The following is a 27,898-nucleotide window of genomic DNA, read 5'->3' as shown; positions in this document are numbered from 1 at the left end:
CGCCCTCGGTCCCGCCCTCCGCGGCCTGACGCGCCGGGCGGCGGGCGGAGCCAGGGCGGCGGCGGCGGCGGCGGCGGCGGGGCGGCCAGAGCGGCGGAGCGAAGCGGCGCGGCCACCATGGGGGCCCGGCTGAGCACGGTAGGGGGGCTGGGGCGGCCGGCGCCAGGCCCTCGGCTCGGGCGGCGCCCCTGCGACACGGCCGCGAGAGGCGGGCCACCGGGCGGGGACGGGCCGGGCGGCCTGCGGGCCCGGGGCTCGGGACCCCCGCCCGTCTGCCCGCCCGCCCGCCGGGCCGCGCCCAGGGCCGCGGGGACCGTGACTCACGCCCGGGCGGCTGCCCTGCTCGGCCGAAGGCGGCGGGGGGCCGGCACCGGGGGCGGGACCGCGCGACCGCCGTCTCCCTCCCCGCCACGGGCCGAGGCGTGAGTGTGACCGCACGTCTGTGTCAGTGTGCGAGGGGGTTTGTGTGTGAGCCTATATGGTGTGGCTGAATGTGGCAGAGTGCAGGAGGATGAAGACCAAACCCCAAACCAAACCCCTCGCCTTTCAGTTGATGCCACTCCCAGCGACCCTACAGCAGGGGCTCCCAAGGCTGTGAACCTTCGCAGCAGCAGACTGCTACCCTTTCTCCCGCAGAGCCCTGGGAGTTGCCAACCGCAGACCTTTTGGTGCGCAGCCGAGTGCTTTAACCACTGCGCCAGCAGGGCTCCTTTCACACCCACTAAACCCAAAAAACCCAAACCCACTGCTGTCCAGTGGATTCTGACTCATAGCGATTCTATGGGACAGAGTAGAACTGCCCCATAGGGTTTCCAGTACTGGAATCTTCACAGGGAAGAACGTCACGCTTGGCAAAGCAGCGGGTCCACGGACACTAGAAGGACCCTCATCGAGAGGGATTGACACAGTGGCTGCGGCAGTGGGCTCAAGCATGACAACGATTGTGAGGATGGTGCAGAACCAGGCGGTGTTTGGTTCTGTGGTACACAGGGTTGCTATGAGTCGGAACCGACTGGATGGCACCTCACAACAACAGTCTTTGCAGAAGGAGACCGCCACGCCTTTCTCCCCCGGAGTGGCTGCTGAGTTTGAACTACCAACCTTTCGGTTTGCAGCCGAGTGCTTAACCCGTGCTCCACCAGGGCCCCTGACAGGAGGACAGTGAGTGTGTATTGTGAGTGTACATGGTGTGAGACTGAATATGTGATTAGATATATGTGAGAGTGTATGCATGTGAGTGTGAGTTTATATGTGGCTGTGTGTGAATGTGAGTTTGTGTGAATGTGTGAGTACAAGAGAGTGAGTGTATCTGTGTGTGAGAGTGAGTTTATGTGAGTGTATAGTGTGTGTGAATCGTGCGGCTATGTGAGTGTTCATATGAGTGAAGAGAGGTGTGTATGAATGTGAACATGAGTGCATATGTGTGTGAGTGTAAGAGGGTGAGTGTGTGTGTGAGTATGAATACGTGAGAGTGAGTTTGTGTGTGAGAATGAGTGTGTATTGTGTGTGTGCGTGAGTGTGAATGAGGGTGTATGTATGTGAAGGTGTGCAGTAGTGAATTGTGTGGTACGTGTTAGCAGGAGTGTGTGAGTGTGAGTGAATGTGAGTGTGGCATCGTCTGTGAGATGTAAATAGGTGTGAGTGTGAATGTGCATGTGAGAGTGAGTACAAATTCATGTTTGAATGAATGCGTGTGAGTGTGGGTGTACATGTGTGTGAGTGTGATAGCATATGAGAGTGTGATTGTGCGTGTGAGGGTATGAGTGTGTGATGTTGCTGGATCAGAAGGTTTGTGCAGTCCCTTAGCAACAACAACGTCAACAGTGGTAATCCTCAGCAGTTCTAAGTTAGGCTCTGGCTCTCCTGTTAACCCAATGACGTTGTTAATGTAACCAGCCTGCAAGGCCAGCGCTGTTAGCCCCACTTTACAGATGAAGAAATGAGACTCGGGCTTGGCCAAAGTCCCACAGTGCTACATGAGGGAGCCACACTCTGTGGGGCTCCAAAGTCCACCCTCACCGCTGTCACTTCTGGCAGGCCTCCTTCGCTCCACCCCCAGGCTACCTCCTCCCTACAGTTTTTTAAAAGCAGGAGTGGTGAAGAGGCCCCGGGCTTGTGTAGAGACGGTAACTACAGAGGACAAACACTCTCACGCGTAGACACTATTGTCCAAGCTACTTGAAGTGAAGTGAATAGGCCCTGCGGTGCCTTGGCCTGCGTGTGGGAGGGGCTGGCACCTTGGAGGATTAGGCCCAGATCTGCCTCTGCCTCCACCCCAGGCGCCTGGGACTTGGAGGGACTATTGCCTCCTCCCTCTGGCTCTATGAGGCTCCTCTTTGTGGCCTGGGCCTTTGCTGGTGAAAGTGTGGCCCAGCCCAGGACTCTGGGGCACATTCAGGTCAAGAGGCAGCCTTGCCCAGGGCGAACCTGTGGGCATTGCCTCAGCCTTGGTAACAGCTGACAGTACACCCCAGAAATCCCCATGGGTCACCCCTTCTGCCTTCATTGTTCAGACACCCCCTGGGCTCTGAGGCCCGCCCTGACTCCCCTCTGTGCTCTTTTCCTGGGGTGCTTCTCACCTTCCATCAGGTGCTGGCTGGATTTGTCCATGCGTCCCTTCCACCTGGCACACAGTAAGCGCTCCATACATTTTTGTTGAACAAACAAGCAGCTCCCTTGCCTGCCAGCACCTTGTTTGGGAGCCAGGAGACCTGTGCCAACTCCCGCCCCTCTATCCAAGGGGTGGGCACAGGCTGCCCCCTAGGCTCCTTTTGGACCCTGTTGGGATCCCCCTTGGCCCAAGAGGGTCTTCTTTTCTGCTTAAAACACCCATAGCAGGCCCCAGCCAGACCTCCTGTCCCGGGGCTCCACGCGGTCTACAGGAGGCCGCTGGGTGCCTGGTGGGCGGATGTCTTATCTGGGACGTGCAGGCTAGGAGGGGGCCACCTCCCAGACTCAGGGGGGCCCTGCAGAGGGGTTGGCACTTCAGTCATCCAGCTACCTGGTGGAGACCTTTGGGGCTTGGTCTGCAGTCCTGGAGTGTGGTCCCTGCCACCAGGCAGTGAAGGTTCCTGGGGGCCAGCCCAGTGTGAGTGCTCGGTGGGGCCCTGCTGGGCTGCCACCACAGGTAGAGTTTAAGGAGGCTTTCCCATGGACCCCCAGCCCCCAGGGAAGCAGGGCCATGTCTCTCCAGCCAGCCAGCCAGCTCGCTCCAGGGCAGACAGACCAGGCTGCTGCCGTCCGCCTGCCTCTCTTCCTGGGTCCCCTCCCTACCTACACAGTCCTGTGCCAGGACCCCCCGGCCCCGCTGCAGAGCCTCCTCCACTTCCTGAGAAGGGGACCAGAGGGAGCTGGACACTCAGATCCTGGTGGTGGGGCGGCTGGCTGGCCGCAGGCAGGTAAGCAAGTGGGCCGACTGGTTTGTCCAAGCCCCAGAGCAGGGAGCTGGCACCTGCGGAGGGCCAGGCCTGCAAGGTAGGGGGCCTGGCAGGTCCCTCTGCCCACCCCCAGACCTGGCCTGGGCAAGGTGGACACAAAGACCCCAGCAGAGAATTCCAGGGGGTGAGCAGCAGGGCAGGGCACCCCGTAGCGGGGAGGTCAGGGCTGCCTAACCCCTCAGCTATGGTGGATGAGCTGGGGGCTTCCTGGAGGTGTCTTGGTACCCTCTCCCCGTCCTGTGTTATCAGAGGCAGGTGGTGGGTTCCCTGGTGAGGCAGAGCACTGGCCTTGGGGGGCACCAGGTCAGGGCCTGGGAGGCAGGTGGCTGGGGTGACCTGCCTGAGACTGTGTGTATCCTTGTGTCCATGAGCACAGCACAGCTGAGGAAGAACAGGGCAGGGCCTTGGCCTCAGCCATCTGCCTCCTGTTTACTCTGCCCAGTGCGGGTGGGGGTAGGGTGGTGACGTGGACCGGGTGGGGGCAGGGGGAAGAGCCTGTTCCACCCCCATGTCAGTGGGAGCAGAACACACCCACCCTTGCGAGTGTGGTAAGACCTCCCAACTTTCTGTGGCACGGACCCTTTCCTCGGCCGGTGGCCGTCTCCCACATTGGTTTGAGCTATGTTGCCCATCTTCGGCAGGGGCTCTGGCATGTGAGTGCCCCCTGGGGTTTGTGGACTGAGTGACCTAATGACAGTGCTGGTCTTTGTTCACAGCTGCCTCCTAGATGTGACTTTTTACTATAAAAAGTCCACCCCTACCCTTATGGTGGCCAGAGGGTGTCCCTGGCACAAAGAGGCCCTGTGATACCATGGCTCAGAGCATGGACCCAAGCCAGACACTGGGGTTCAAATCCCAGCCCTTGGGCCAGGCCTGTCACCCAAGCCTTGGTTTCCTTACCTGAAATTGGGGTGGTAATAGCACCTGCCTCCCACGTTTGAGGGTTAATGAGATAATAGGAACAAGGCACAGGATGCTGGGGGCTTGAGGGGTGTTAGCCAGGGTGGTTACCGTGGCTGTGCCTGCTCCGTGTAGCCACCTGCGTGGATGTGGGGGCTAGGAGGAAGGCAGCCGACATTGTCAACTGCCCCCACGCATGGCTCCTCTCAGCATGCTTAACGGGTGGGGAATGGAGCCAGGCAGCTAGGGCCTAGTTCCCCTTCCAAGGCCTGGGCTCTTTGGAGGTTGGTGGGCTTTAAGACAAACAGGATGGGCCATGCCCCACTCTCACTCGGGAAGGGTCTGGGCTCTTGTCCTGGTTCCTGAAACTTCCAGACAAAATAAAAAGTCAGAGAGAGATGGGAGGGAGAATGGGGAACGGGGCTTGTTGTCCCTTCACAGATTCCTTCCACAAATACTGAATGCCTCCTGCTCCGAGTGCTGGGGACACGGTGGTGACAAGACAGTCCCAGCTCTCCTGGGGCATCCGCTCCGGGGTTTGTCATTATGTATTGACTGTGAACCCTCGTGGGGAGCAGGCCACACCGGCCAAGCCTAGGACCTGCATCCAGGGTGCAGGATGCTGGCACCCAGGTTTGGCGGGAAGTCTGCGTGAGGGCTGAGGCCAGCTTTGAGCTGTGGACACAGGAATGTCTTTTTCATGCCAGCACACACCACAGGCCTGCAGTTGGGGGGTTGGGGCAGGGGAGAGATGCGGGGTGAAAGCTGGGAACGGAGCCCCAACTCCACTTTGGGTCTCCCTGAGCCTGTTACCTGTTCTGTCACTTGTGGAACGTGGTTGGTTATTCCTGCCCCGCAGCAGCGGGAGGTTCTGGGAAAATGCAGGGCAGGTGGCAGCAGCTGTGGAGCGAGCTGCCTGCTGAGGGGTCTCACGAGGGGTCTTATGTTGTCAAACTTGGTTATGCGCTTAAAAGGCCGTGCTGGGGGAAAACAAAGCTCTAGTGAGCGCCAAATGATTGTCATTTAAGTTCATTTCCAGGGCTCCAAACAATGGTAATTTCTTACAGATGTAACTTCTCTCAACTTGTTCCCTAAATGATATTCTCCATGGATATAGTTTCGCTGATTGATATGGGAGGGGCTGGGAGCTGAGTGATCATCAGTGACACCCCAACCCCAGGAGCTTACAGAGGGGACCAGGCCCTGTGAAAGTCTAGAGAAGTTCTGGTTAGCTGGGGAGGGGGCAGTCAGAGAAAGCTTCACAGAGAAAGTGACATTTGAGGTGGGCTCTGAAGGATAACTAGGAGCTTACTGGTTGGATGAGAGCAGAGAAAGAGTACTCGAGGTAGAAAAACTAACACCAAACGAACCTATTGCCATCAAGTCGATTCCGATTCATAGTAACCCCAGAAGACAGGGTAGAATTGCCCCGTAGGGCTTCCAAGGCTGTAATCTTTACAGGAATAGTCTGCCACATCTTTCCTCCTGCAGAGCAGCTGGGGGGTTTGAACCACCGACCTTTTGGTTAGCAGCCTAGCGCTTAACCACTGTGCCACCAGGGCTCCATTCAGGGTAGAAGGGAGAGTATACTGTATGTGAAGGCCTAAGGTGAGAAGGGCATGGTGTTAAGGGAGCAGAGAGCCGAGAGTGGCCTTGAGTGTGGGCAGTGGGGAGCCATGGTGGGTGTTTGAGGAGGGGATGGAGCTGCCGTTTGGCTTGAGCAGCTGGGGCTGGAAGCAGGTGCTCAGGCCTCGCTGCACGAGGTGGGATATCAGACTGTGGTGGAGCGATGGGGTTTGGGCTGCATGACTGGGGCACAGAGGGGGCACTTGTCCTGGGTAGGTTGGATGGGCCTGGAGTCGAACGTTGACCCCACTCCTTGGGCAACTCAGCCCCTCCGAGCCTGGGCATCTGCCCTGAGATGCAGTTATAACAGTGTCACGTGGTGCCGAGAGTGTGGTGTTCTGAGGTTGACCTTTCTGGGTGAGTCTCAGGCAAGTTACTTACCTCCCGGACCTCAGTTTCCTTATCTGTAACTCTGCCTAGAGTTGATGTGAGGTAACTTGTGTCCCGTCCCTAGAGCAGGGCTGGTGTTCGGTGACGTTGGTGTTTCGCTCTGTGCATGGCCTTTCTCGGCCTTATCTGCTTTCTTCCCCCCCCATCCTAGAACAGGGCGTCCTCATGGTGCACTTGAGGAGGGCGGGGCCCAGGGGGTGAAGCGACTCTCCTAAGGTCCCGAACCCAGGTCTCTGAGTGTGCAGCTGCCAACCAGGGCCCTATACGGGGCGCAGAGTGGGTGGGACGCCTGCGTGGTGCCCAGGGCGTAATAGGTGCTGGGCCAGTGGGTGGTGGCAGAGACCCAGGCTGTGTGGCCTTGGGCTGTGGGTGGAGGCTGGGCCAGAACCCTCTGGCCTTCCCTTTAGACCCATGTCACATACCAAGGGCCCCGCAGGGTGAGGTCTTGGCTGCTCCCAGGTGAAGGCACTGCCAGGGGAGAGGCACTTTGTTCTGAGCCCAACAAAGGCTGTGTCACCGCCGGCAGGCTGGAAGCTGCCTGGCCTGTTTGGGGCCAGGGGCCATGCCAGACCAGTGTGGGATCGTAGCCACCTCTGCCCTTTACGTGGATATTCTGTCCCCTAGGTGGTCTTGGCCCTGACAGTGGCAGGACAAACTCCTTTGGGTGGGAGCCACACTTCTGGGTTATAGACCCTCTGCGACCTGGCCCCCCATCTCATCTCATCTCCCAGGGAATGTAGACGAGCAGAGGTCCTCACCTTCCTTCTGCAGACAGGACACTGAGGCCCAGAGATCCCAGGGCTGGCTGGGACATTAGGCCCCTCAGTTGTTTTTTTTCACATCCCACCTGCACGGGGCTTTGCAGGGGCTTCTAGGCACTGACAGGGTGCCCCTGTGTGCCCGGTCGGTCCTGGGCCTCACGGGGGCTGCAGGCAGGGAGGGATTGGAACTCCCTGCTGGAGTTCACAGGTTGGGGGAGGCAGAGACACAGCCAGGGTCCTGAGGCCTCAGCCAGAGCACCCTCTCCAGGTTGAAGGGTGGGTAGGGAGACCCAGCAGGGCTTCCAGGATGGGGGAGCAGTAGGGCTGGGTCTTGAGAGGTGGGGAGCATCTCACCCCACCCTGAATAGAGCTGGGCCCCTTCAGGTCAGTGCTCTGCAGAATCCATCACCACAAGACGCCCACAAAAGATGCAGAGAGGCTTCCATGCAGGCAAGGAGCTTGGCTCTAAGCTTGCTGGCAGCCAAGGTGAAAAAGGGAATTTGTAGGGTTATGATAAAAAGAAAACACACACAAGGGCACTTGTAGAGACAACCAAACTCAGGGAGGCACCCAGGGAGGCCGAGTGAATGAGGCGGGAAGCAATTTTCTCTACAACAGTGTGGGACATGAACTTCTCATGTCAATCTCACGCTCTTTGAACACCAGTTTGGGCTTCCCCTGACAGCCACTTTTTACTTTGAAATAATCACAAACTTACAGAAAAGTTTCAGGAACGTACAGGGAGTTCCTGGGTTCCCTTCACCCACACGTGCCAGTTGTTAACGTTTTGCCATGTTTGCTTTTTCAATCCCTGTATCGTATGTATATGTATGTATTATATCATATATTTTGTGTGTATGTGTATTCTTATTGTGTGTGTGTGTTTGAACCATCGGAGGGTGAGTTGTGGACACAATGCCTCTTTGCCCCTGAATACTTGAGTACCTGCCTCTTAAGAACAAGGGCATTCTCTTACGTAACCGCAGTTATCAAATCAGGAAGTGACACTGATACAACACTGTTACCTAGTCCACAGACCTTATTCCCATTTCATCAGTTGCCCCAGTATTGGCCTTTATACCTATTTTCTACCTATTCGCATCTCATCAATTGTCCCAATTTTGCCCTTTATACCTATTTCCCCCCACCCCCAGCCCAGAATCCAAGACTGCACATGGCATTCCCGCATTCCATTTGATCTCTTTGGCCTCCTTTATCTGGACTAGTTCCTTAGCCTTTTTTTTGTCGTTGTACTGATTTTGAGGAATGTCCCTCAGTTTCCCATGGCTGGAGTCAGGTTGGTGGGAGGACCACGGGGTGGCCTGTGTCCTCAGTGTATGGCGTTCGGGGACCGGGAGGACCACAGGGTGGCCTGTGTACTCAGTGTATGGCGTTGGGAGGGCGGGAGGGTCACAGGGTGGCCTGTGTCCTCAGTGTATGGCATTGGGAGGGCAAGAGGACCGCAGGGTGGCATGTGTCCTCAGTGTATGGCATCGGGAGGGCGGGAGGACCACGGGGTGGGGTGTGTCCTCAGTGTATGGTGTTGGGAGGGTGGGAGGACCATGAGGTGGCCTCTGTCCTCAGTGTATGGCATTGGGAGGGCGGGAGGACCATTTGGTGGTGGCCTTTGTCCTCAGCGTATGGCATTGGGAAGGTACGAGGACCACAGGGTGGCCTGCGCTCTCAGTGTATGGTGTTGGGAGGGCAGAGGACTGCAGGGTGGCCTGTGTCCTCAGTATATGGCCTTAGGAGGGCAGGAGGACCATTGGGTGGTAAGCTGTGCCCTCCTTGGGGCGTCACCCATCACAGCGATGCTCACTAGGTACAGTGGTGCCTGCCAGGTTCTCTCTTGTAGAGCGGCCAGCGCTGCCTTGAGGATATTCTTGGCTTCTTCCTGAGTCACACTTGGTCCAGTTTGGTGAGGCTGCCCAAGGGGTGGTCACTGCTGTACAGCAGATGCCCTGTGAGGGTGGCTGAGGGCCCTTTCAGTGCTGGGAGGGGAGTGGGCCTTTTTCGGGGGCCTGCTCAGAACCTGGGCTGGGCACCTCCCAGTCCTTGTTCCAGTCCTCAACCCCAGGGAGTATGGACTGTGATCCTCAAATCACAGATGGAGAAACTGAGCTCAGAGAAGCCTTGTGATTTGCACGGGGACAGAGGCAGTTGGGAAGGGCGGGCGTCCAGGTTTGTGTCTTTGTGAGGATATGCTTCCAGGTAAACCGTGAGCAGTGAGCTATCTGGCTGTGGTTTTCTCTGCCACCTCTTAGGGTCTTTGTGAGGCTGAGATGAGAGAGGGCTGTCAAGAAGCCCCTCAGAACCATGTAGATGAGACAGTACGGCCTGATGTTTAAGAACATGGTTTGGGAGGCAGGTGGACTCGGGTGTGAATCGCAGCTCTCCACCTGCCAGCTGTGTGGTCGTGGGTGAGTTGCTTCCTCTCTCTGAGCTCAGTTTCCTCATCTGTAAAGTGACAATGACGACAGTATCTACCTCCTAAGGTTGTCGTGATGTTTAATACCTGGCTGGTGCTCGGCAAGGTGCTGGCATCCAGGAGACTGCTGGCTGTGATGGTCCGAGCTTTGGGGGACCTTGTGGCTCACCTGGTTTAATCCACATTGAGGAGGGGAAGGACGTGCCCAGGGTCACACAGTCAGCGAGGAGCAGAGAGCTTCCCAAGGCCCAGCTCAGTGCCTCAGCTGTCATTCACGCCTGAAGACCAGAAGCACGGGGCTCAGGGATATAATCCAAGACCACACATCATTTGTGGAGAGTGGTTTGTTCCCATGGTAATGGGGTCATGGAAGAGAGCACCAACCCCAGAGATTTAGGGGACTGTGCCCAAAGACACTTTAGAGCCAGTTGGTCAGGGAAGGCGTCTCAGATGGTGGATTCTGAGTTGTGGTTATTTGTTTGTCTGTTAAACTAAACATAGCTAGGACTTGACATCACGTGTAGGACCAAGGATATGATTAAAGGAAAGAAGGTGGAAAGGAAGCGCAGATACCCAGTCTTCAACGTTATGTGCAGTTACCTGTGAACTTTACTCCGAGCTTCCTGGCAGCCAAAGTGAAAAGGGTTGCGTGCTCAGTTATGCAGCTTTCGTTGTTCCTTTTCCTTAGGGGAAGTGGAGCTTTTCCAAGCTGTCAGCCGTAAAAGAACTTTTTCTCATGAGGCTGAGCACTGGAGACTGAGGGATGTGGTCGGCTGTGTCTGCAGAAATACGCAGCGATGGGTTTCATGAAGCTGGGTTTTGTAACTGCCCTGGTGGGCACCAAAGTGGATGGTGGAGTTCCCTGGATGAGGGTGGCAGGCAGAGGGGACAGCCTGAGCTGGTGTGTTTGGAGGACGGGCAGTGGCGGAGGCCCGTCCCACCCTGACCTCACTGGGCCGTCCCTGTCATTTCAGTTGGGCCAGGTGGCGATCTCCCCAGTCTGGTTCCTCTACAGCCTGTTTATGAAGCTGTTCCAGCGCTCCACCCCGGCCATCACCCTAGAGAGCCCGGACATCAAATATCCGCTGCGGCTTGTCGACAAGGAGGTGAGCCCGGGGGTCCTGCAGGACTCAGGGGGTGGACCCTAAGGTACCTCCTTCTCCTTGTCAGCATCACAGTCCTTGGCACCTACTCTGAGCCTGGGGCATGTTTCCCCCGAGGCAGGCCGTCCAGTCTGCCCATTTTACAGATGGGGAGAGCCACCAGTGAGTGGCAGAGGTGGGATTTGAGCCCAGGTTTCTCTGAGCTACCCTTGCTGTCCCACAGAAGGTCAGAGTGGAAGGGACCTTCCCTGATTTGGGGGTCCCAGCCCCCGTTTAATAGCAGATCTGAGAGGAGTAGGGATGATTCAGGTCACACTGTGAGTCAGGGATAGAGACCAGCCTCAGGCCCAGGCCTCCTGGTACTTCCCATTAAGTTCTGTGAGGACAAGGGCTCTCCCTCCTTCTGTCCTCTGTCTGCTCCATACCTGGCGCCAGTGACCCATGGCTCCTGGAGCCCAGGCATCTTTGCTTCTGTACAGAGTCCCCGGTGGTCTCCGCTGCGTGGCTCCATCTGCCCCAGCCGGGAGGCTCACCCCAGCCTACCCTTCTCAAACCTCTGATGTGATTTAAAACCATCCTCTCGCCCCATTGCCCTGCCACCCAGTAAGGGCTGCTTCCCTCGGTCACTCTCCCTCATCAAAGCCCCTCACTCACTGTATTTCTGGCTGCCCTGAAGCTAATTCTGGAGGAATGTGGCAGGGGAAACTGAGTCATAGAGCAGAGAAAGTCACCGGCCCAAGGCTCTGGACCCTGGACTCCACCTGGGCCTGTGTCAGCATGCTTGGTCCATGCTCCCTGAGAGTTTCAGGGCTCCATGGTGCAGAGCTTGGGGCTTCCTCTGACCCCTGTAATTATACCAGGAGTCCACGGAGAAATTGAAAACAGAGAAGCAAAAAAAGATGAAAACCACCACCTCCCAGAGGAGGGCACACTTTGTCATTGTTTTATACATATGCCATATGCATGTGTAACACGTATTTTTTCTTAACAAATTGAAATCGTAGTGTTTTGAAACCTGGTTTCTAAAAACCCTTTTTCCTTGTTTTTTTTTTTAATTGCTGAGGTAATGTATGATCTATGCGTGCTTGCCATAAAAATCCTGTCTGTGAAGTGTGAAAGTTCCCTTCCCCCACCTTGCCATATCCCAGGCCCTGCACAGAGGGCTGGCGTGTACGTGCCAAACCCTTTTCTAGGCATCACATCCATACATACGTGATGTGTGGAGGTACCCCCCACAAAAAAACCCCAACCTGTTGTCAAGTGGATTCCAACTCACCGTAGCGCCACCTAACAGAGTAGAGCTGCCCCTTAGGGTTTTCTGGGCTGTAATCTTTATAGAAGCAGATTTGCAGCACCGCTGGGTGGGTTGGAACCACCACCCTTTAGGTTAGTAGCCAAACGCAAACTGTTTGTGACACCCAGGGACTTACAGAGGTGTGCGAATGTGTGTATAATTAGTTCCATTTTTGTAATTACCTGATTTTTTTTTTACCTAGCCATACAATCTGGGTACCTCTTTTTGTCTAACCTCAAAACTACTTCCTTATCTTTGATGACTCTCTAGTATTTCATCAAAGAAATCTCCTACAGCAGACCCTCCAGTCCCCTTTGACTGCGCACATGGGTCGTCCCAGAGTTTCCATGCTCCGTAGCAAATGTCCCAGTGTCTTCTTCCCCCACTCTGTTACAGTGTAGTGCTGGCCTTGCTGGGTCAGCCATTGGGCCTGCTTTTGAGATTTTTCCTGTGCTCTGCCAGGCTCTGGTCGCTGGAGAAGGACTTCATGCTTGGTAAAGTAGAGGGTCAGTGGAAAAGAGGAAAACCCTCAAGGAGATGGACTGACACGGTGGCTGCAACCGAGGGCTTAAGCGTAACAATGATTGTGAGGATGGTTCAGGCCCAGGTGGTGTTCTGTTCTGTTGTACACAGGTTGCTATGAGTTGGAGCCAACTCGACAGCGCCTGACAACAACATAGGGTCGCCATGAATCGGAACCGGCTGGGTGGTAGTAACGATAATTGCCAGGCTGCCCTCTAGAGGTTGTCCAGCTCAGCAATCACCAGTCTTTCCCTCGCTTCTGCTCTTCCTCCCAAAACTGCCTAGCTGTGGTATTCTGACCTTGAACCTCAGGACCAGTTGATAATCTGCTCCAGGGAGGACTTGGGCTCCCTTTACTAGAGAGCAAAGGCTTCCTGGAGGAGGCAACTTTTGGGCCTGGCGGCCCCAGCCACTGCAAAGCCTTTGTGCCTGTGTGTGCTGAGGAGTGGCCCAGGAGTCGTCATTTCTGACACGGGCCATGTCCTTTGCCTGTGTACTTCAGGACAGGAGCTTCTCTGTTCCTGAGGCTGCAGCTCTGTCCTCAAACATTTCCGAGGGTTAAAAAGTTCTTTCTTGACTGAGGTGAGCTGAGATTGGCATCTATGATGCCCTGTTCCCTTGGAGGAGTCTCTTGTTCCCCCTGAGTGATAACACCTCTGTCTACCTGTGGGCCTTGCCACGTCACCTTGCCTTGTGTGGGTGTGACCCTGTGCACACCAGCTGCCTGACTCCCACACAGCCCTTCCATTCCTACCCTCCTGGCTGCACCTGGTGCAGAGGGAGCCCTCAGAGACTCCTGGAGCCCTGGTCAGGGTGCCAGGCACCTACCTGGATTTTGTTCTCCTCTAACTGGAACTCGCCGTGTGAACTGGAGTGGCTCAGTCGCCTTCCCTGCCTCTTCTAAGACCACTTGCCGTGGACCCTGGGGCTTTAGTCTCTGCTGTGCCTCTGCACAGCCTGGCTCTTAGATGGCCCCCGTCCCACCCTGGAGTGGACATGACTGCCACCCTCCCATTATTGACCATGCCTGGGTGCCTGTCTAGTGCTGGGTGAAAGGCCTGGCTCGGGGTCAGCCCAGTGGCTTCCCAGACAATGGAGGTGGCGTGTTTCCTGCCTTGCCCAGCCAGCCTCCATCGTGCCCATCTGCTTTGCTAACTTCTAGACGCCCCCCCTTGAGGCCTGGGCTGGGAATGTGGGGCCTTGTGTCAACTCGGCCCCTGGTTTGCCAGTCCGACCCCGAGTCCTTTCTGCCACCCCAGGCCACTCCTAAGCTAATGGCAGAGGGACCTGACCAGGGCTCCTGGAGGCCCCAAGGGGTCCTATACCAAGGTGTGGCCCAGAGGGTGGGATTGGAAGGGCTATGTGGGAGACAGGCAGCTGGCATGCACATGGTCACACCCACATGTAGCAAGGCAACGTGGCTCTCAGATGGATTCCTCCCTCCTCCCCCTGCTGGAATTTTCTGGACTGTTTTGCAGCCCACCTCCTGGATTCGCTCCCTGCCTGACCACCCTGTTGGTGGCCTGGTCAGGTCACTGCCGTGCTCAGGGCTGCAACAGCAGGGGCCCCTGGTGCATGGCTGTCCTGTCTGTTGTCACACCGTGTGCAGGCATGTGCCTATATGTGGCGTCAGCATCCCTTCACGAGGACACTTGGGGGCACTGGGGAGGGGCGGGGGCTGAGGTCCGGTGGCCCCTCTGTCTGATGGCTTTGTGTCCTCCTTGCAGATCGTCAGCCATGACACCCGGCGGTTCCGCTTTGCCTTGCCGACGCCCCAGCACATCCTGGGTTTGCCTATCGGTGAGTCCTGCCTGATGCAGCCACACTGAGCCCACACCAGCAGCCAGTGCCAGGTCAGGGGCAGGAGAGCAGGGAAGGCTTCAAGGAGGAGGTGCTGCCTGGGCCTTTAAGAGTGGGCTTATCAGATGAGAGTGGGAAGGGCCCACACCCTTGGCAGGGGTACAGACACAGCAGGGACGTGGAGGCAGGAAACCGGGCCGTGGATGAGCTTCACCATGGGGGCAGAGCAGTGGGAGGCAGGCCAGGCCAGGCTTTGAATGCTGGACAGGGCTCTGGGCAGGAGGAGCCAGGGGAGATGGGTTGACCAGACCCAAGGGACTGTTGGCCCCGAGTCACCCTGCCCATCCTGCCGCAGGCCAGCACATCTACCTCTCGGCAAGAATCGATGGCAACCTGGTCGTCCGGCCCTACACACCCGTCTCCAGTGATGACGACAAGGGCTTCGTGGACCTCGTCATCAAGGTGAGGGCCACAACTGTGCGGGGGCTGGCGGGGGGCACGGGCACAGCAGAGGCCTCCCAGAGGCCCATGTCCCTCCTTCAGCCTAGCCTCCAAAGCACAGCCCTCCTGCTTGCCTGATTTCTTCATATTCAGCGAATTGTAGTTCATCAACAAACGCCTGACGGGCTGTGGGGGAGGCGTCTTGGCAGAGGGCAGAGGGCTGGGACTCGGGCTGGGCCTCTGGGAACAAGGACAGTCATTGACAGGGGAGGAAAGCAGAGGCCGGCCAGCATGTGCAGGGATGTGCAGCCTCCTCAGGGACAGTGCAGAGATCCTCCAGGGCTGGGAGACCGGCAAGACCCTACTTGCGCTCCAGGCCCAGCGCAGATGCCCCCTGATGCTGAGGGTGGTGGGGCAGGAGCTGCCGGCCCCGCTGGGCGGAATGTGCACCAGCCCCACCAGCGTGTGACGAGCCCTCGTGGCGTTGTCTGGGGACAGGGGGTAACGGGGCAATCTGGAGATCACCATGAGGGTGGGGGGCACTGGAATGCTATGGAGGAGAAAATGTAGCCTATAGAAGTGACAGACAGACAGAGGGACACAGAGCACCCGGCGAGGATCTAAAACATCATGCTGAGGTGAAAAAGTAAGAAGCAGAATGACAGCCATCCAGGCTACAGGTTCACGAAAATGAGAAATACAACCTTTACAGCAGAGTCCGCCTTCTCTGGGAACATGTCCGATGTGAGAACAGCCCAGGCCAGTGCAGGTGGGGAGCTGGAGCCCCTCGCCAGCCAAGGCCCCAGCATCCCGGGACCAGCCCTGTGGCCCTTGCTTCACTGCATGGCACAGGCCCCCGGAGCCCCTCTCTGGCCCTTCTTGGGTGGAGGGACAGAGGTAGAGACCCCCATTAGGCCGTTGGGCTAGAGGTCAGCGGGCTGAGCCAGGCAGGGCCGTGGAGGCCCCATTAAGGTTTGGGATTTTGCCCAAAAGCAAAGGGGAGGTGGCTAGGGTTAGAGGACGCGCTCACTCTGAGGTCACTCTGGCCGGATGTGAAGAAGGTGCTGGATTCAAGGAGGGAATGAAAAGCTCACAAATGCCCAGGCCCCTCCTGGCTCGAGGACCTCGGTGACACCCTTGGCCGCTGGATAGAGTTGAGGCTCTTGGCACGCGGGGGCTGGGACATGTGCTCTGTTGCCTCTCCCGCAACCCCTTGTCGCTACAGACACGTCCCCTGTGCCAGAGCCACAACATAGCCCTTCTTCCCGTGAGCCCTTGAGCCCCTTTAGGCCTCCTGGCCTTTGCATATACCATGCCTTCACCCGGCTGCCTCTCCCCCCTCTGCCCATCAGACTCCTTGCCCTTCAGGGCCTAGTGCAAATTCCCCCCCTCCACGCCCCGGAAGCCTTCCCCCGCCCTGGGTGGGGCGAGCTGCTCCCTCCTCTGCACGCAGTGGGCGATGGGCTGGGCCGTAGCACTTCCCTCTTCCCAAGGCAGTAATCCCAGGGGACACAGGAAGGAATTCCAGAGCTTCCTCGGAACAGCACAAAGGGGAAAGAACCAGAAATCCACTAGGAGGGGCATGGCTGACATACTTCCCAGAGCCTCCAATAGGAGGGGGTGGCCATGGGGACAATTCTTGGCGATTCTTTACACTTGAAGCCCTCCAGCCCATTGGCCTTATACACCAGGCTGATGTTTTGCGCTTTCCAAGGGGACATGAGGTGGAGGGTAGACTTGTGGGTGAACAGGACATGTGAAGGGGAAGTTTTTTTTTTTGTTTTTAAATGTACTTTAGGTGAAGGTTTACAGAACAAACTAGTTTCTCATCAAACAGTACACACACTGTTCTATGACACTGGTTAACAACCCCACGACATGTCAACACTCTCCCTTCTGAACCCTTGGTTCCTTATTACGGGCTTTCCTGTTCCCCCGTGCCTTCTAGTCCCTGCCCCAGGGCTGGTGTGCCCCTTTAGTCTTGTTTTGTTCCATGCGCCTGTTCAATCTTTGGCTGAAGGGTGAACTTCAGGAGTGACCTCAATCCTGAGCTGAAAGGGTGTCCGGGGGCCATACTCTCAGAGGTTTCTCCAGTCTCTGTCAGGCCAGCAAACCTGGTCTTTCTTTTTGAGTTAGAATTTTGTTCTACCTTTTTCTCCAGCTTTGTCCAGGACCCTCTATTGTGATCCCTGTCAGAGCAGTCAGTGGTGTTAGCCAGGCACCATCTCGTTGTACTAGACTCAGTCTGGTGGAGGCCATGGTAGATGTGGTCCATTAGTCCTTAGGACTAATCGTTCCGGGAAGGGGAAGTTTTGATGGGTAGATGGGCCCGAGGGAGAAGGCCTCTCACGGCCACAGAAGAACCCCATAAGAGAGCTCATCCCAGTGACCCTGATTGCCCCAAGGGGACAGAGGACTGAGAGTGTGTCTTGCAGGTTTACTTCAAAGACACCCATCCCAAGTTTCCTGCTGGAGGGAAGATGTCCCAGTACTTGGAAAACATGAATATTGGAGACACCATTGAGTTCCGGGGCCCGAACGGGCTGCTGGTCTACCAGGGCAAAGGTGATTTGGGTTGGAATCCCCCTGGGGCCCAAACAGGTGTTGTGAATTCTGGGAGTCCTGGGTTCAAGCCCTGGCTACTGCTGTGTAGATGGGTGACTCTTGTTGGGCAGGCCGTCTCCTCCCTGGGGCCTCAGTCTCCCCAGCTGCATGGGGCATAAGGTGACTGGCACAGGGGTTGCAGACTGGCTGTCCTACAGACCAGCTTTGGCTGACCCAGCCTCTGAAAACAAACAAGCAGAAAGATTGTGTTGGAAGGCCCAGTTCTTCAGAATGTCTGCTGTTCCCTACTGCTATATACAGCAAGGGGCTCTCACTTCACTCTGCCATTGGAGTTTGAGACCCTGGGCTGCAGCCCACCCAACCCAGCCTGGTGTCAAAGGGTGGTGTGCTGGGGCCCCCACCTGTTACCATCTCCCTCCTGCACCCTAACTGGCTGGGTTGTATCGGCCGCCTTGCCTCAGACCGTTGCAGTGGGGCAGGTTCTCCGACCCCTAAGCATGGCATGTTTGAGAGCTGGGCCTCACCCCTTCTCCCTCCCCAGGAAAGTTTGCTATCCGCCCAGACAAAAAGTCCAACCCCATCATCAAGACGGTGAAGTCTGTTGGCATGATTGCGGGAGGAACAGGTACATAAAACCCGCCATGCACTGAGCCCCTGGATGTCGCAGGTCATGGGTCAGGGTTGGGGCATGGGGTGGGGCACAGATTACAAGCCAGTCTGAGAGCTGCCAAGGTTGAGGCCAGGCGCTGTCACCCTGGCATTGCTCCCTGGGTGCCTGGCCCTGGGCCTGTGTACTCAGTGGGTGCTCACTCAGTGCACGGGGGCGGCTATCTTGCAGGCATCACCCCAATGCTGCAGGTCATCCGCGCCATCATGAAGGACCCGGATGACCACACTGTGTGCCACCTGCTCTTTGCCAATCAGGTCAGTGGGCGGACCCCATGGCAGCTAATGGCTTTACCCCAGAGGTGCCAAGGGCCTGGCACGGCGCCCTTCCGAGGCTCCACATGGCTGTGTTGAGGCACTCGGGGTACCAGGATGTGAGGGGCATTCTGGCCCAGGTGGACTCCACAGCGAGGGTGGGCTGGGGTCTCAGTCTCCGCGGAGCCTGGAGAGTATGACCAGCTCCGACTCACGGCAGCCCCGTGCGTGCAGAGGAGAACTGTGCTCCAGAGCGTTTTCAATGGCTGACTCTTCAAAAGCAGATCACCAGGCCTTTCTTCCCAGGTGCTTCTGGGTGGACTCGACCTCCAGCGTTTTAGTTAGCAGCCAAACGTGTTAACCGTTTGCACCACCCAGGGACTGCTGTTCTTGAACAGGGAGACTCAGTCTTCTAAGGAGGTCATTTCTTTCTAAACTAATAATTAAATTTCCAGTGAGATTATTTTCCCCTTTAATAAGACAAAATGATGCAAAACAAGCTAGAAGACCAAGTATATATGTACAGCCAGGAAAGTTCTGCAAGAGAAATAAGGGAGAACTTACCACACGAGATGTTCAAATATGTGAAAAAGTGACAGCGATGAAAACAGCATGGTCCTAGAGCCTCGCGTTAGAGCTGGGCCTACCAGACTGTATTTCTGGGAAACACGACGGAAAGTCTAGAATGCACTGGAACATGCTAGAACACGTGGCCATTTACATATATACTTAATTAAAATTAAATTTAAAATTCGCTTCCTTATTTGTATCAGGCACATTTTAAGTGCTCCGTAGCCATAGGTGCTACTGTATAAGAGCAGCCACAGAACATACCCATCAGCACCGGAAAGTCTGTTGAACAGGAGTGGCCTGGAAACAGACCCAAGTATCTACGAACGAGACTTAGCGTATGATACAGGTGGCTCCTCAGACCTCAAGAGAGAGGCTGGATGGGGGTTGTTGAGTTGGTTGCTATACATTTGGAAAAAACTAAGTAGATCCTATCCCTACCTTACCTTGAATAAAATAAAGTTTAGATAGATGAAACATTTACATGTGAAAAAGATGAAACTGTAAGTTGAAGGTTAACCAAAAACCAAACCCGTTGTCATCAACTCTTTTCCGACTCATAGTGACCCTGTAGGACAGAGTAAAACTGCCCCATAGGGTTTCCAAGGAGCGCCTGGTAGATTCGAACTGCTCACCTCTTGGTTTGCAGCCGTAGCACTTAACCACTATGCTGCCATAGGGTTTCCAAGCTGAAGGTTAGGGCTTATGATATATATCCTTAATACCCTTTCTAGTACTTGCAAAGTGAAAGTGGCTGATGAAATAGTTTGGGCTATCGTCCCTCCCAGTTTTGGATCAAAGTGGAGAAGTTGGTAAACCTTGGAAGCTAGGATATGTTCTCTTGTGAAATAATTCAGTCAGTTTGTCTTGATATTGGTAGGCAAATAGACATGAAATATTTATAGAAACAACATGTGTCCCAAGGGTATATTTGAATCTGTGAATGTATATTTCTATCAGAAATGCCTTCATTAAAAACAATGAAGCTATAAAGGAATAAGTGAGCATTTTTATAATGACTATTATTGAATGTCGGAATCGACTCGACGGCACTCGGTTTTTCTGGGATTATTGAATGAATGCATGAATGAGGATAGTTAGTCTAATTAAGACACAAAAGGAGAACCCATAGAGGAAAAGACTGATAAATTCAACCAGTTAAAAATTAAAAGCTTTTCGGGGGGACGGGGGGAACAAAAAACACTATAAATAAGGTGGAAAGATAAGTAACTGGGGAAAATTTATAATACATATTACCAATAAAAATTAACATCCTTAATGTAAAGCATTTTTACAAGTGAGAAAAGACATGAGTAGATTAATGAACACAAAAAGGTGTTCAACCTTTTAATAATTAAAAATGCAAATTAAAACATAAATGAGATTTACTGCCTATCGACCGGATTGGCAAAGATTGAACGAGCCATGTCCAGTGTCACAAAGATGTAGGAAGCTGGACACAGCCAGATGGGCTGCTGGGGGCATGAGGTGGTGTAACCTTTCTGGAGAATAACTCCACCACATGTATCGAACGTCGTAACAACATAGATTTTTCTGCCCCTGAAACTTCACTTCGTCAAATTTATCCCAAGGAATTGGTAGGGCAGTGAAGATGTCCAAAGAGGCATTGTTTATAAAGGAGGAAGTTTGAAACCATCTAAATGTCCTGCCTAGGGAATTGGTTAAAGGCTGGCCATTGGCCCAGAGGAGCTAGGCGGCTGGTCAGAAGGGTGTTGGAGCTCAGAAGCTGCTGACCCTCGATGGGGCTGGATGTGACCTTACTTGAGAGCAGCAGGTAGCAAGGTGATACCCATGGCCTGATCTCATTTTATTAAAAAAAAAGAAAATAATACATAGTTAATGGAAACAAAATGTCTGGAAGATACATGCCAAAATCGGGGCAGTCATGATCTTTGAGGGTTTTGGGTGATTTTTGTTCGATGTTTTCTGCATCTCTTACCTTGAGCTTGTCTGGTCTTCATGCTGTCAGGCAGGAGGGCCCTCAGCACCCCTTAGGAACCAGGCACTCAGACTGACCCCCCGCCTTGGCACTCAGAGCCTGTGCCTCCCCCTACTGTCCGTCTCACGTAGGAAGATTCTGAGGGCCAGGCCTCAAGGGGTTATGTGAGGAAGAGGGGACAGCGTGGGCAGTTCCAGTCCCTCCTGTGGCCAGGGCAGTGCCCAGCACACAGCAGGCGCTCAGGAAATATTGATCACTGTGGCTTTCAAAACTCCCTGCTGTTTTCCTGCCCGAAGCAACCTGTTGCCATCGGGGCTGCCTGGTCAGTCCTGTTGCTGAGTGTGTTAGGCGCTTCTGGTCATGTTTGGGTAGGCGCTGCTCCCACCCTGCAGAGGGAGAAGACTCATCTCCTTCTCTGCTTCCTGGGGAGGGTCTGCCCACTGTTCACCCAGCCCCAGGGGGCTTAGTAGCACTTTGTTAGTACATGACCCTTTCTGGTTGACAGAGCTTTTGGCCCCCAGTTTCATAACAGTCCCATGAAATCAGACACATTGCATACTGGCCCGAGGAGCCCTGTTTGCAGGTGACCTGCAAACACAGAGGCAAAGACAAGGGGCAGCGGCCTGGGGTCAGAAGTGGAAATGAGTCAGGGGGTCATGGAGGAGATGACACCAGGCTGAACTCTAGGACCCTGAGGGGTGGCCAGGTGAGGAAGGTAGGGGGAGGGCTGTAGGCCAAGCAGGGGAATCTGTCTGGGCAAGGCTGCGGAGGCAGCAGGGGCCAGACGTAGTTGAGGGAGCAGTGTCTGTGTTTCCCGATTTGTAGATGTACAAGCTGAGACACCAAAACATAAAACAACTTGCCTGAGGACCCCGAAGAATCTGCTGGCAGACCCTCACCCTGGTACCCAAACCATTATTTAAAGTTTTATAACCACCCCCTAGGAATAACCAAGAGTCCCTTCTGGCACAAGCGGTTAAGCACTCAGCTACTAGCCGAAAGCTTGGTGGCTGGAACCCACTGAGATGCACCTCAGAAGACAGGCCTGGCAATCTGCTTCCAAAAGGTCCGGCCTTGAAAACCCTATGGAGCAGTTCTCCTCTGCACACACGGAATCGCCATGAGTTGAAATCAACTCGACGGCACCCGGCAACGACAGGAATAACCACGATTAACGTTTGGGCGTACTGCCAGACTTTTTTCTCTGCATTCTATGGTTGGGCTCACCCATGTTCAGCTTTTCTTTTTGCTTTTTCCAGTCTGCGTCACATTGTACACATTTCCCCATACATTAAGAAGAGTTTGCAAACTCCATTTGTAACGACTGCACTGTCACCGGGCGTACCACCTGTCAGTCCCCGTGTGGGACGTGAAGGGGCCGTTGTCCCCTTCTCAGGCTGTTGTAGATAATGCTGCGATGAACACCGTCTGCTGGAGCCTCATCAGCTCCTTAGGCGAGAGGAGGAGAGTGGCGTGTGTGTGTTTTGAGGACCCTTTCGTGGCAGCTCTGCCAAGTGTGTGGCCCCTGTTGGATGTGTCTCTGTTGAGCGTCTCCAGGTTAGGCCATGCCTCCTGCACCCCTGACCGCTTGGCCCTGTCCTCCTGCAGACCGAGAAGGACATCCTGCTACGGCCAGAGCTGGAGGAACTGAGGAACAAACACTCCACTCGCTTCAAGCTCTGGTACACGGTGGACCGAGCCCCAGAAGGTGAGCGAGGGGAACCCCAGGCGGGGAGGGAAAGGGGTGGGGTGGGAGGCGCCGAGCCTTCTGCTTCCATGGCCTTGTTTGGGGCCCACCACAGCCTCTCCTGCTACCGGGTCTCTGCCACCATTTCTTGAGCTTTCTCTCTGTCTCCTGGTTCCTGGAGCTTCTTAACACAGGGATCCCAGGTCCAAAAGACGGGCTGGCTCCTGGTCGTTTTTCCTTGATGGTGGTGGGATCTTCTCTCTCCTGCCTCTGGGGTGGCTTGTTTCAAACCCAGTGGCATGGCAAAACTGACTAATCCCTTTGGTGGGCCACAAGTACCCTATCACACAGTCCTGCCCAATCACTTGGATGGGAGTTACAAAACCATGGCTAGAAAGATCCATCACACCGTAGTTGGGCAGACAGGACCGCCGGCATCCTCATTCTGCCTGTCCAGTGGGTTGAGCCCTTCGCTCAGGTCACATGGTGAGTTTGTGGCAGGGCTTCGACCTGGTTCTTCCCAGTTCAGTCATGGCCAAGGAAGGGATGCTGGAACATGGGTGAACCAGAACAGTGACCGGAATGGAAAAATTACAGGTCAAATCCCTGCTAGAAACTTGATCTCCCTCTTAAAAAACAAGGGCAGGTGGGAGAAAAATTGTAGAACCAAAAATCAAATCCACAAAAAAAGACCAGACTTGCCGACCTGATAGAGACTGGAGGAACCTCCAAGACTGTGACCCTAAGACACCAGAAAAAAAGCAAACAAGGCCAGCACACGCGTAGCATAGCAACCAAATCCCTTGCCCTAGGATTCTGCACGCTGCCCCGCTCTAAGATGGCGGCGGCCAGTCTCTCTGCGGTCCTGCCAGTAATCCAGCCTCCCACCTCGGGCTCCTGGAAGGGCTCACTACGCCTCTTCAGAGCCTCCCATGCCAGGGCTTCGACCTGTAATTTTTCCCGTTCTGGTTACTGTTCCGGATCACCCAAATTGTAAAAATGTGGGTCTGTTCCGATTTTGCTTTGTTGGCCATGGGTGAACTAGTTTGAACCAGTTTGAAGCCCTGGTTTGTAGAGGAGACGAGACCACGCATGGGGCAGCAGAATTAAAACAAGGGTGTCCTCTGGGAGGTCTTCTGCTTTCGGTAGAGAACGGATACAAAGGAGACCTTAATTTCTTCTTTGCTGTAAAAACAGGAGCTCAGGCTTCCTGCTGGGTGATGCAGGTGATGGGTCAGGAGACTACTATAGGGAGAGGTGGGGAATGTGGCAAATTGGGGAGCACCTGCGCCGTGCCGGGGGCAGCCCCTCTCAGCTGCAGGCAGTCCTATTGTGTGGGAATATGGCCCTGTGTGGCCAGGCCTGTCCACTTTTCAAGAAAAGCAGGGAACCTGGGTTTTCATGGGAAAATTTTAAATGTTGGAAACTGGAAATTTTGAAGCACCCTGTGATCCCACAGGCGCCAGCCTGCCATGTGCTGGTCACGCCCTGCCACGCCTACCCTCACCAGCCTGCAGTTCCCCAGAACTCATCTGCCATGCAGGACATACCATTGCTCCCGTGGGGGCCCTGGCCACGCCATGCTCTGCTAATGTGGGGGCCCTGGCCACGCCGCGCTATGCCGACGTGTGGGCGCTCTGTCTACCCCGTGCTCTGCTGCCCCCTGGAAAACTAGTTTGTGGGCTTTAGGGGCTGACTCCCATCTCGGGAGCTGGGTCACCTGGCCCCTTTCCTGAGAGAGGAGCTGTCCTCTGCACTGACCAAATCAGGGTCTGGGACTCCGTGGACTGGAAAGCTGTGTACCCAGAGTGGCCATCCAAGCTCACAGGCCCCCTGCTCTGCACCACCCCCCGCTCCCGTGTGTTCATGAAGCCAACCTGGCCACATGAAGCAGACTTGCTAGTTAAGGCAGCGAGCAGACAGGAAGCGGGTTAGTTAGTAAATCTTAGAGCTGGGTATGGGATACGGAGCTGGGGGTGCAGCTGGAGCGGGTGCTGACTCATGGTCAGAGCCGCTGTTTTTCTTCTAGTAAAGAAGGAACCCCGGTCTTGTAGCCACATCTGGATGAAAAAGGGATAAGAGATGGTTAAGTCTGTTCTGATTGTACTTTTTAATAGCCTGGCCAGGTGTGACACGATGAGTGTCCTTTCTGAGGCCGAGGGCCCCTTCCCTCCCGGGTTGCCGGTGGAATGCCCTGGCCAAGCGGGAAGGGGACCAACACTGACCCCTGGTGGTGGCACGGCCACTGAAGTGCTACTTTCTGCAGACAGTTTTCCTAATAGTTACAGACCAGTGAGAGGTTGGCTAGTTTGCTGGCATTTCGTGCTTACGGTTGTTGCTTCCCTGGTCTGCAAGTCAAGAGTAGTCAAGGCACTGCTATAGTGTGAGGTACAAGTGGGAATTCTAGACACGAGAAAAGCAATGGTAACAGACCAGCCAAGGAACAGGGGAGGGCAGCTGGAGCACGTGGCAAAGGCACCCAACCCACGTCTTCCCGCAAACCCACTTTAGCACACGTGTAAAGAAAGATGCAATGCCTAACGAGTGTTCCTTGTAAAATTGAGATTGTCTTGTGTGCCTGTCCATTTCATTCATTAGCAAATGCGATCTGGTCCTGTACAGATTTTTACAAAGTGCATTCTGTCCTGTTACTAAACTTAAAACGGCTGGTGCCCTGCCTTGTTCCAGAATGGATTTTAGGCAGCTTACCAAAACTCATCTGGTGAGTCACAGCAGTATAACTGGAAAGTGAGAGAGAAAGAAAAACAAGGGCAGGGCCATAAAACGGAACCAGGAATGCTTTTTGTACAAAAGCAGGGACAATGAGCACACTTGCCTGGGATGGGCCATGCATGTTGCTCTGAGCTTCCCTGCAGCCAAGGTGAGAAGGGAGATATGGCAGTTACTTAGCTCATGGTGTCTGTGAGATAAAGAGGACCCCGTTGCTCATCACAGCAAACTTCCTAATCCCAAGGTCAGCTGGAAGCATCTTGGCCTGCCCCACCCCTGGGGTCCGTCACACCCTGGTGGACAAGGTGTGATACACTGAGTGTTGGCTATCTAGGCAAGGGCCTCAGTGTTGACCAGCTCCGTACTCGCTGTGGACTTCTGTCAGTGTCAAGGGCTTTTAGGGTTGGAAAGAACAGATGAGCCAGATAATCTTGGTGCTTAGAGCTGGAGGGATTCGAGGGAGCAGGAACCCGGAGGACCTAGGTGTCTGACAGGAGCCCGCAGGCAGGCAGGCAGGCATCGGTGACCCACGACCTCCATCATTGCTCTTTCTGCCTCTTCCGGCTACTTGCCACACTCCCATGTGGTCCTACTCCTGCCTCTGGACCCCTACCTTCTGCCTCTCTCTGACCTCCCCTGTTGTACCGCCAGGGCCAAGCAAGAGGACCTGACAGCCACCCTGTGCATTGGGCGGAGCTCAAGGGCTGGCAGGGTCAGGCCTGCAGTGGGGTCAGGAGCAGCAGTGCAGTGGCTCCTCAGAGGGGATGGAGCATGTGTGTGGCAGGCAGTGGGCGTCTGGCATTTTGGCGTGTCTGTCTGTCATCCGTCCAGGCTGAGCTGCTTGGTGCAGGATGACCTGAGAAGCCTGTGGCTGCGTGGCCTGGCATACGTCCCTCACTCCCCAGGTGTCACTTCTCCCAGCTGAACACTGAAGAGCCACAAAAGATGGTTTCCTCTGGCAGGCATCCTTCTCAGAAATTACTTAAATCCTCTGGGCTGAGAGGAAGGCCCCCTCAACCAGAGTCTTTTGGTTTGATGACTTGTGAGGCCTGCAGAAGCTGAGTGCCCAGGCAGGGCACTGGTGAGGGCCCCGGGACTGAGTTCATGTCTCAGCCGTGTCCCAGCCCCATCATGTGACTCTGGACAACTCAGATCTGGTCCTCTCTAGGCCTCCGTTTCCTGCTCTGTGAAATGGGATCAGTAGCCGCTGTTCTGCCCTCAGTGGTTCTGAGGCCGCCTGAGAGGCCAAATGGAAACAGAAGGCTTTGCAAACCGGAAAGTGCAGTGAGGGGAACCATGAAGGGCTTCCGTTCTGGTTTCGGGCCACAGAGCCTGAAGCCATAGGCTTGATGGGTGAGCGGCTGGGGGCAGCGGGCGGTGGACAGGTGGGCACACGGCCACATGGGCTTATCCAGTTTCTCGCCCGCAGCCTGGGACTACAGCCAGGGCTTTGTGAACGAGGAGATGATCCGTGACCACCTTCCACCCCCGGAGGAGGAGCCGCTGGTGCTGATGTGTGGCCCCCCGCCCATGATCCAGTTTGCCTGCCTGCCCAACCTGGAGCGTGTGGGCCACCCCAAGGAGCGCTGCTTCACCTTCTGATGGGGGGGTGCCCGCCCACCCGCCGACGCACTCGCCACACGCCTGCCCTCACCCATCCCTCCGCGCCATTATTCCTTAACATCCCCCCCAGATCTGCCCACACCCACACTGGGCCCTGGGTTCAGCCTGGCCTGCCCATGCTCTGCGTGGCCACTTGCTGGGCTGGCCCCTGGGGTGCCCCATTGAGAGCAGGACCCTGGTTTGAGTGGGGGCCTTTCTGGCCCTTGCACACACATACACACACACACACACACTACAGGGCTGAGCCTGCCAGCACCAGGTTCCCCCACATTGGCAGTGGACCAGAGTCTGGAAAGGTAGATGGGCAGGCAGCCCAGGGCTGCAGGGGTCAGAGGCCACCCCAGTCACATCCTGGTGACCCTCGCCTGCCACCCCTCACTGCCAGCCTTAGGGCCCAGGGGAGCCAGGCTTGTGCCAGACCACGGCTAGTCCTGGGACCTGATCCTACATGACAGAAGCGGCACCAAAAAGCCCCGTTGGGGTGTTGGGGACTGCTGGGGCCGAGAGGCAACCTCCACCTCCAACCCCGGGCCAGGCGGGCCCCGGCCAGCCGGGAGCTTGGCTGTCCTTGGAGCTGAGGAGGGCGCTGGCTGAGGGCCCCCAGGCTGGCACGGTCCCCAGCACACCCACACTTGGCCGCATTAGGGCTTCCAGGCTCTCAGCTCGATTGTTTTAGAGGCCTAGGTTCCCGGCCAGGGCTGCCAGCCTGATGGTGGAGCTAAGATGTTTATTTATCCCTTTGTCCCAAGCCCACCCCCTCCTCCTGCCCTCACCCTGGCTTGGGGGGACTTTAAGCAGTGCCTCTTGTCCGAGAGACGTACAATACTCGGTGGCCGCGACGTTGCCTTCAGACAACAGCTGTGTTAGCCTCTCGCGTATTGGCTTTTTCAGAGTCATTTATGAGCAGAAAAATATCGAAGTAAAACTTAGCTGATGTTAACCTTCTGCACCTGTGTGTGGCCTGCACTGGGGCGGGAGGGCTGTGGGAGGGGCTGTGCAGGGCTGAGCATCTAAAGAACCAGCCCAGGCTGTAAGGCGGGATTGAAACCAGGTGGTCCGCCCCTGTGGCTGCTGCTTTTCCCGGCATCACTGACCAGAAACCCAGGGGGATCACGACTGATTATTTAGTGAATCCCCTAT

The 27,898-nt window shown here is 55.5% G+C and overlaps 1 protein-coding gene across 1 annotated transcript; it reads left to right on the top strand.

Annotated features, from left to right (window-relative positions):
- The first annotated feature begins 61 nt into the window (after positions 1-61).
- Positions 62-27,698, top strand: LOC126076117 (NADH-cytochrome b5 reductase 3). The gene is made up of 9 exons (XM_049884563.1): positions 62-138; positions 10,517-10,648; positions 14,189-14,261; positions 14,617-14,723; positions 17,138-17,267; positions 17,809-17,892; positions 18,106-18,191; positions 22,327-22,426; positions 26,565-27,698. Exons 1-9 carry the CDS (start codon positions 118-120, stop codon positions 26,735-26,737), a joined length of 906 nt encoding a protein of 301 aa, XP_049740520.1. The 5' UTR covers positions 62-117; the 3' UTR covers positions 26,738-27,698.
- Positions 27,699-27,898: the final 200 nt, after the last annotated feature.

This window comes from Elephas maximus, chromosome 4 (genome assembly GCF_024166365.1).
Source record: "Elephas maximus indicus isolate mEleMax1 chromosome 4, mEleMax1 primary haplotype, whole genome shotgun sequence".
Taxonomy (NCBI): Eukaryota; Metazoa; Chordata; class Mammalia; order Proboscidea; family Elephantidae; genus Elephas; species Elephas maximus.
Note: the sequence above shows the minus strand (reverse complement) of the source record. Positions and strands in the feature narration are given on the sequence as shown.

Bases quoted from the DNA above. Each gene is read 5' to 3' on its own strand.
- LOC126076117 (XM_049884563.1), top strand. From the start codon at position 118: ATGGGGGCCCGGCTGAGCACG. The intron at 14,262-14,616 runs GTGAGTCCTGCC...ATCCTGCCGCAG, and splicing joins CATCCTGGGTTTGCCTATCG to GCCAGCACATCTACCTCTCG. The intron at 14,724-17,137 runs GTGAGGGCCACA...TGTGTCTTGCAG, and splicing joins TCGTGGACCTCGTCATCAAG to GTTTACTTCAAAGACACCCA.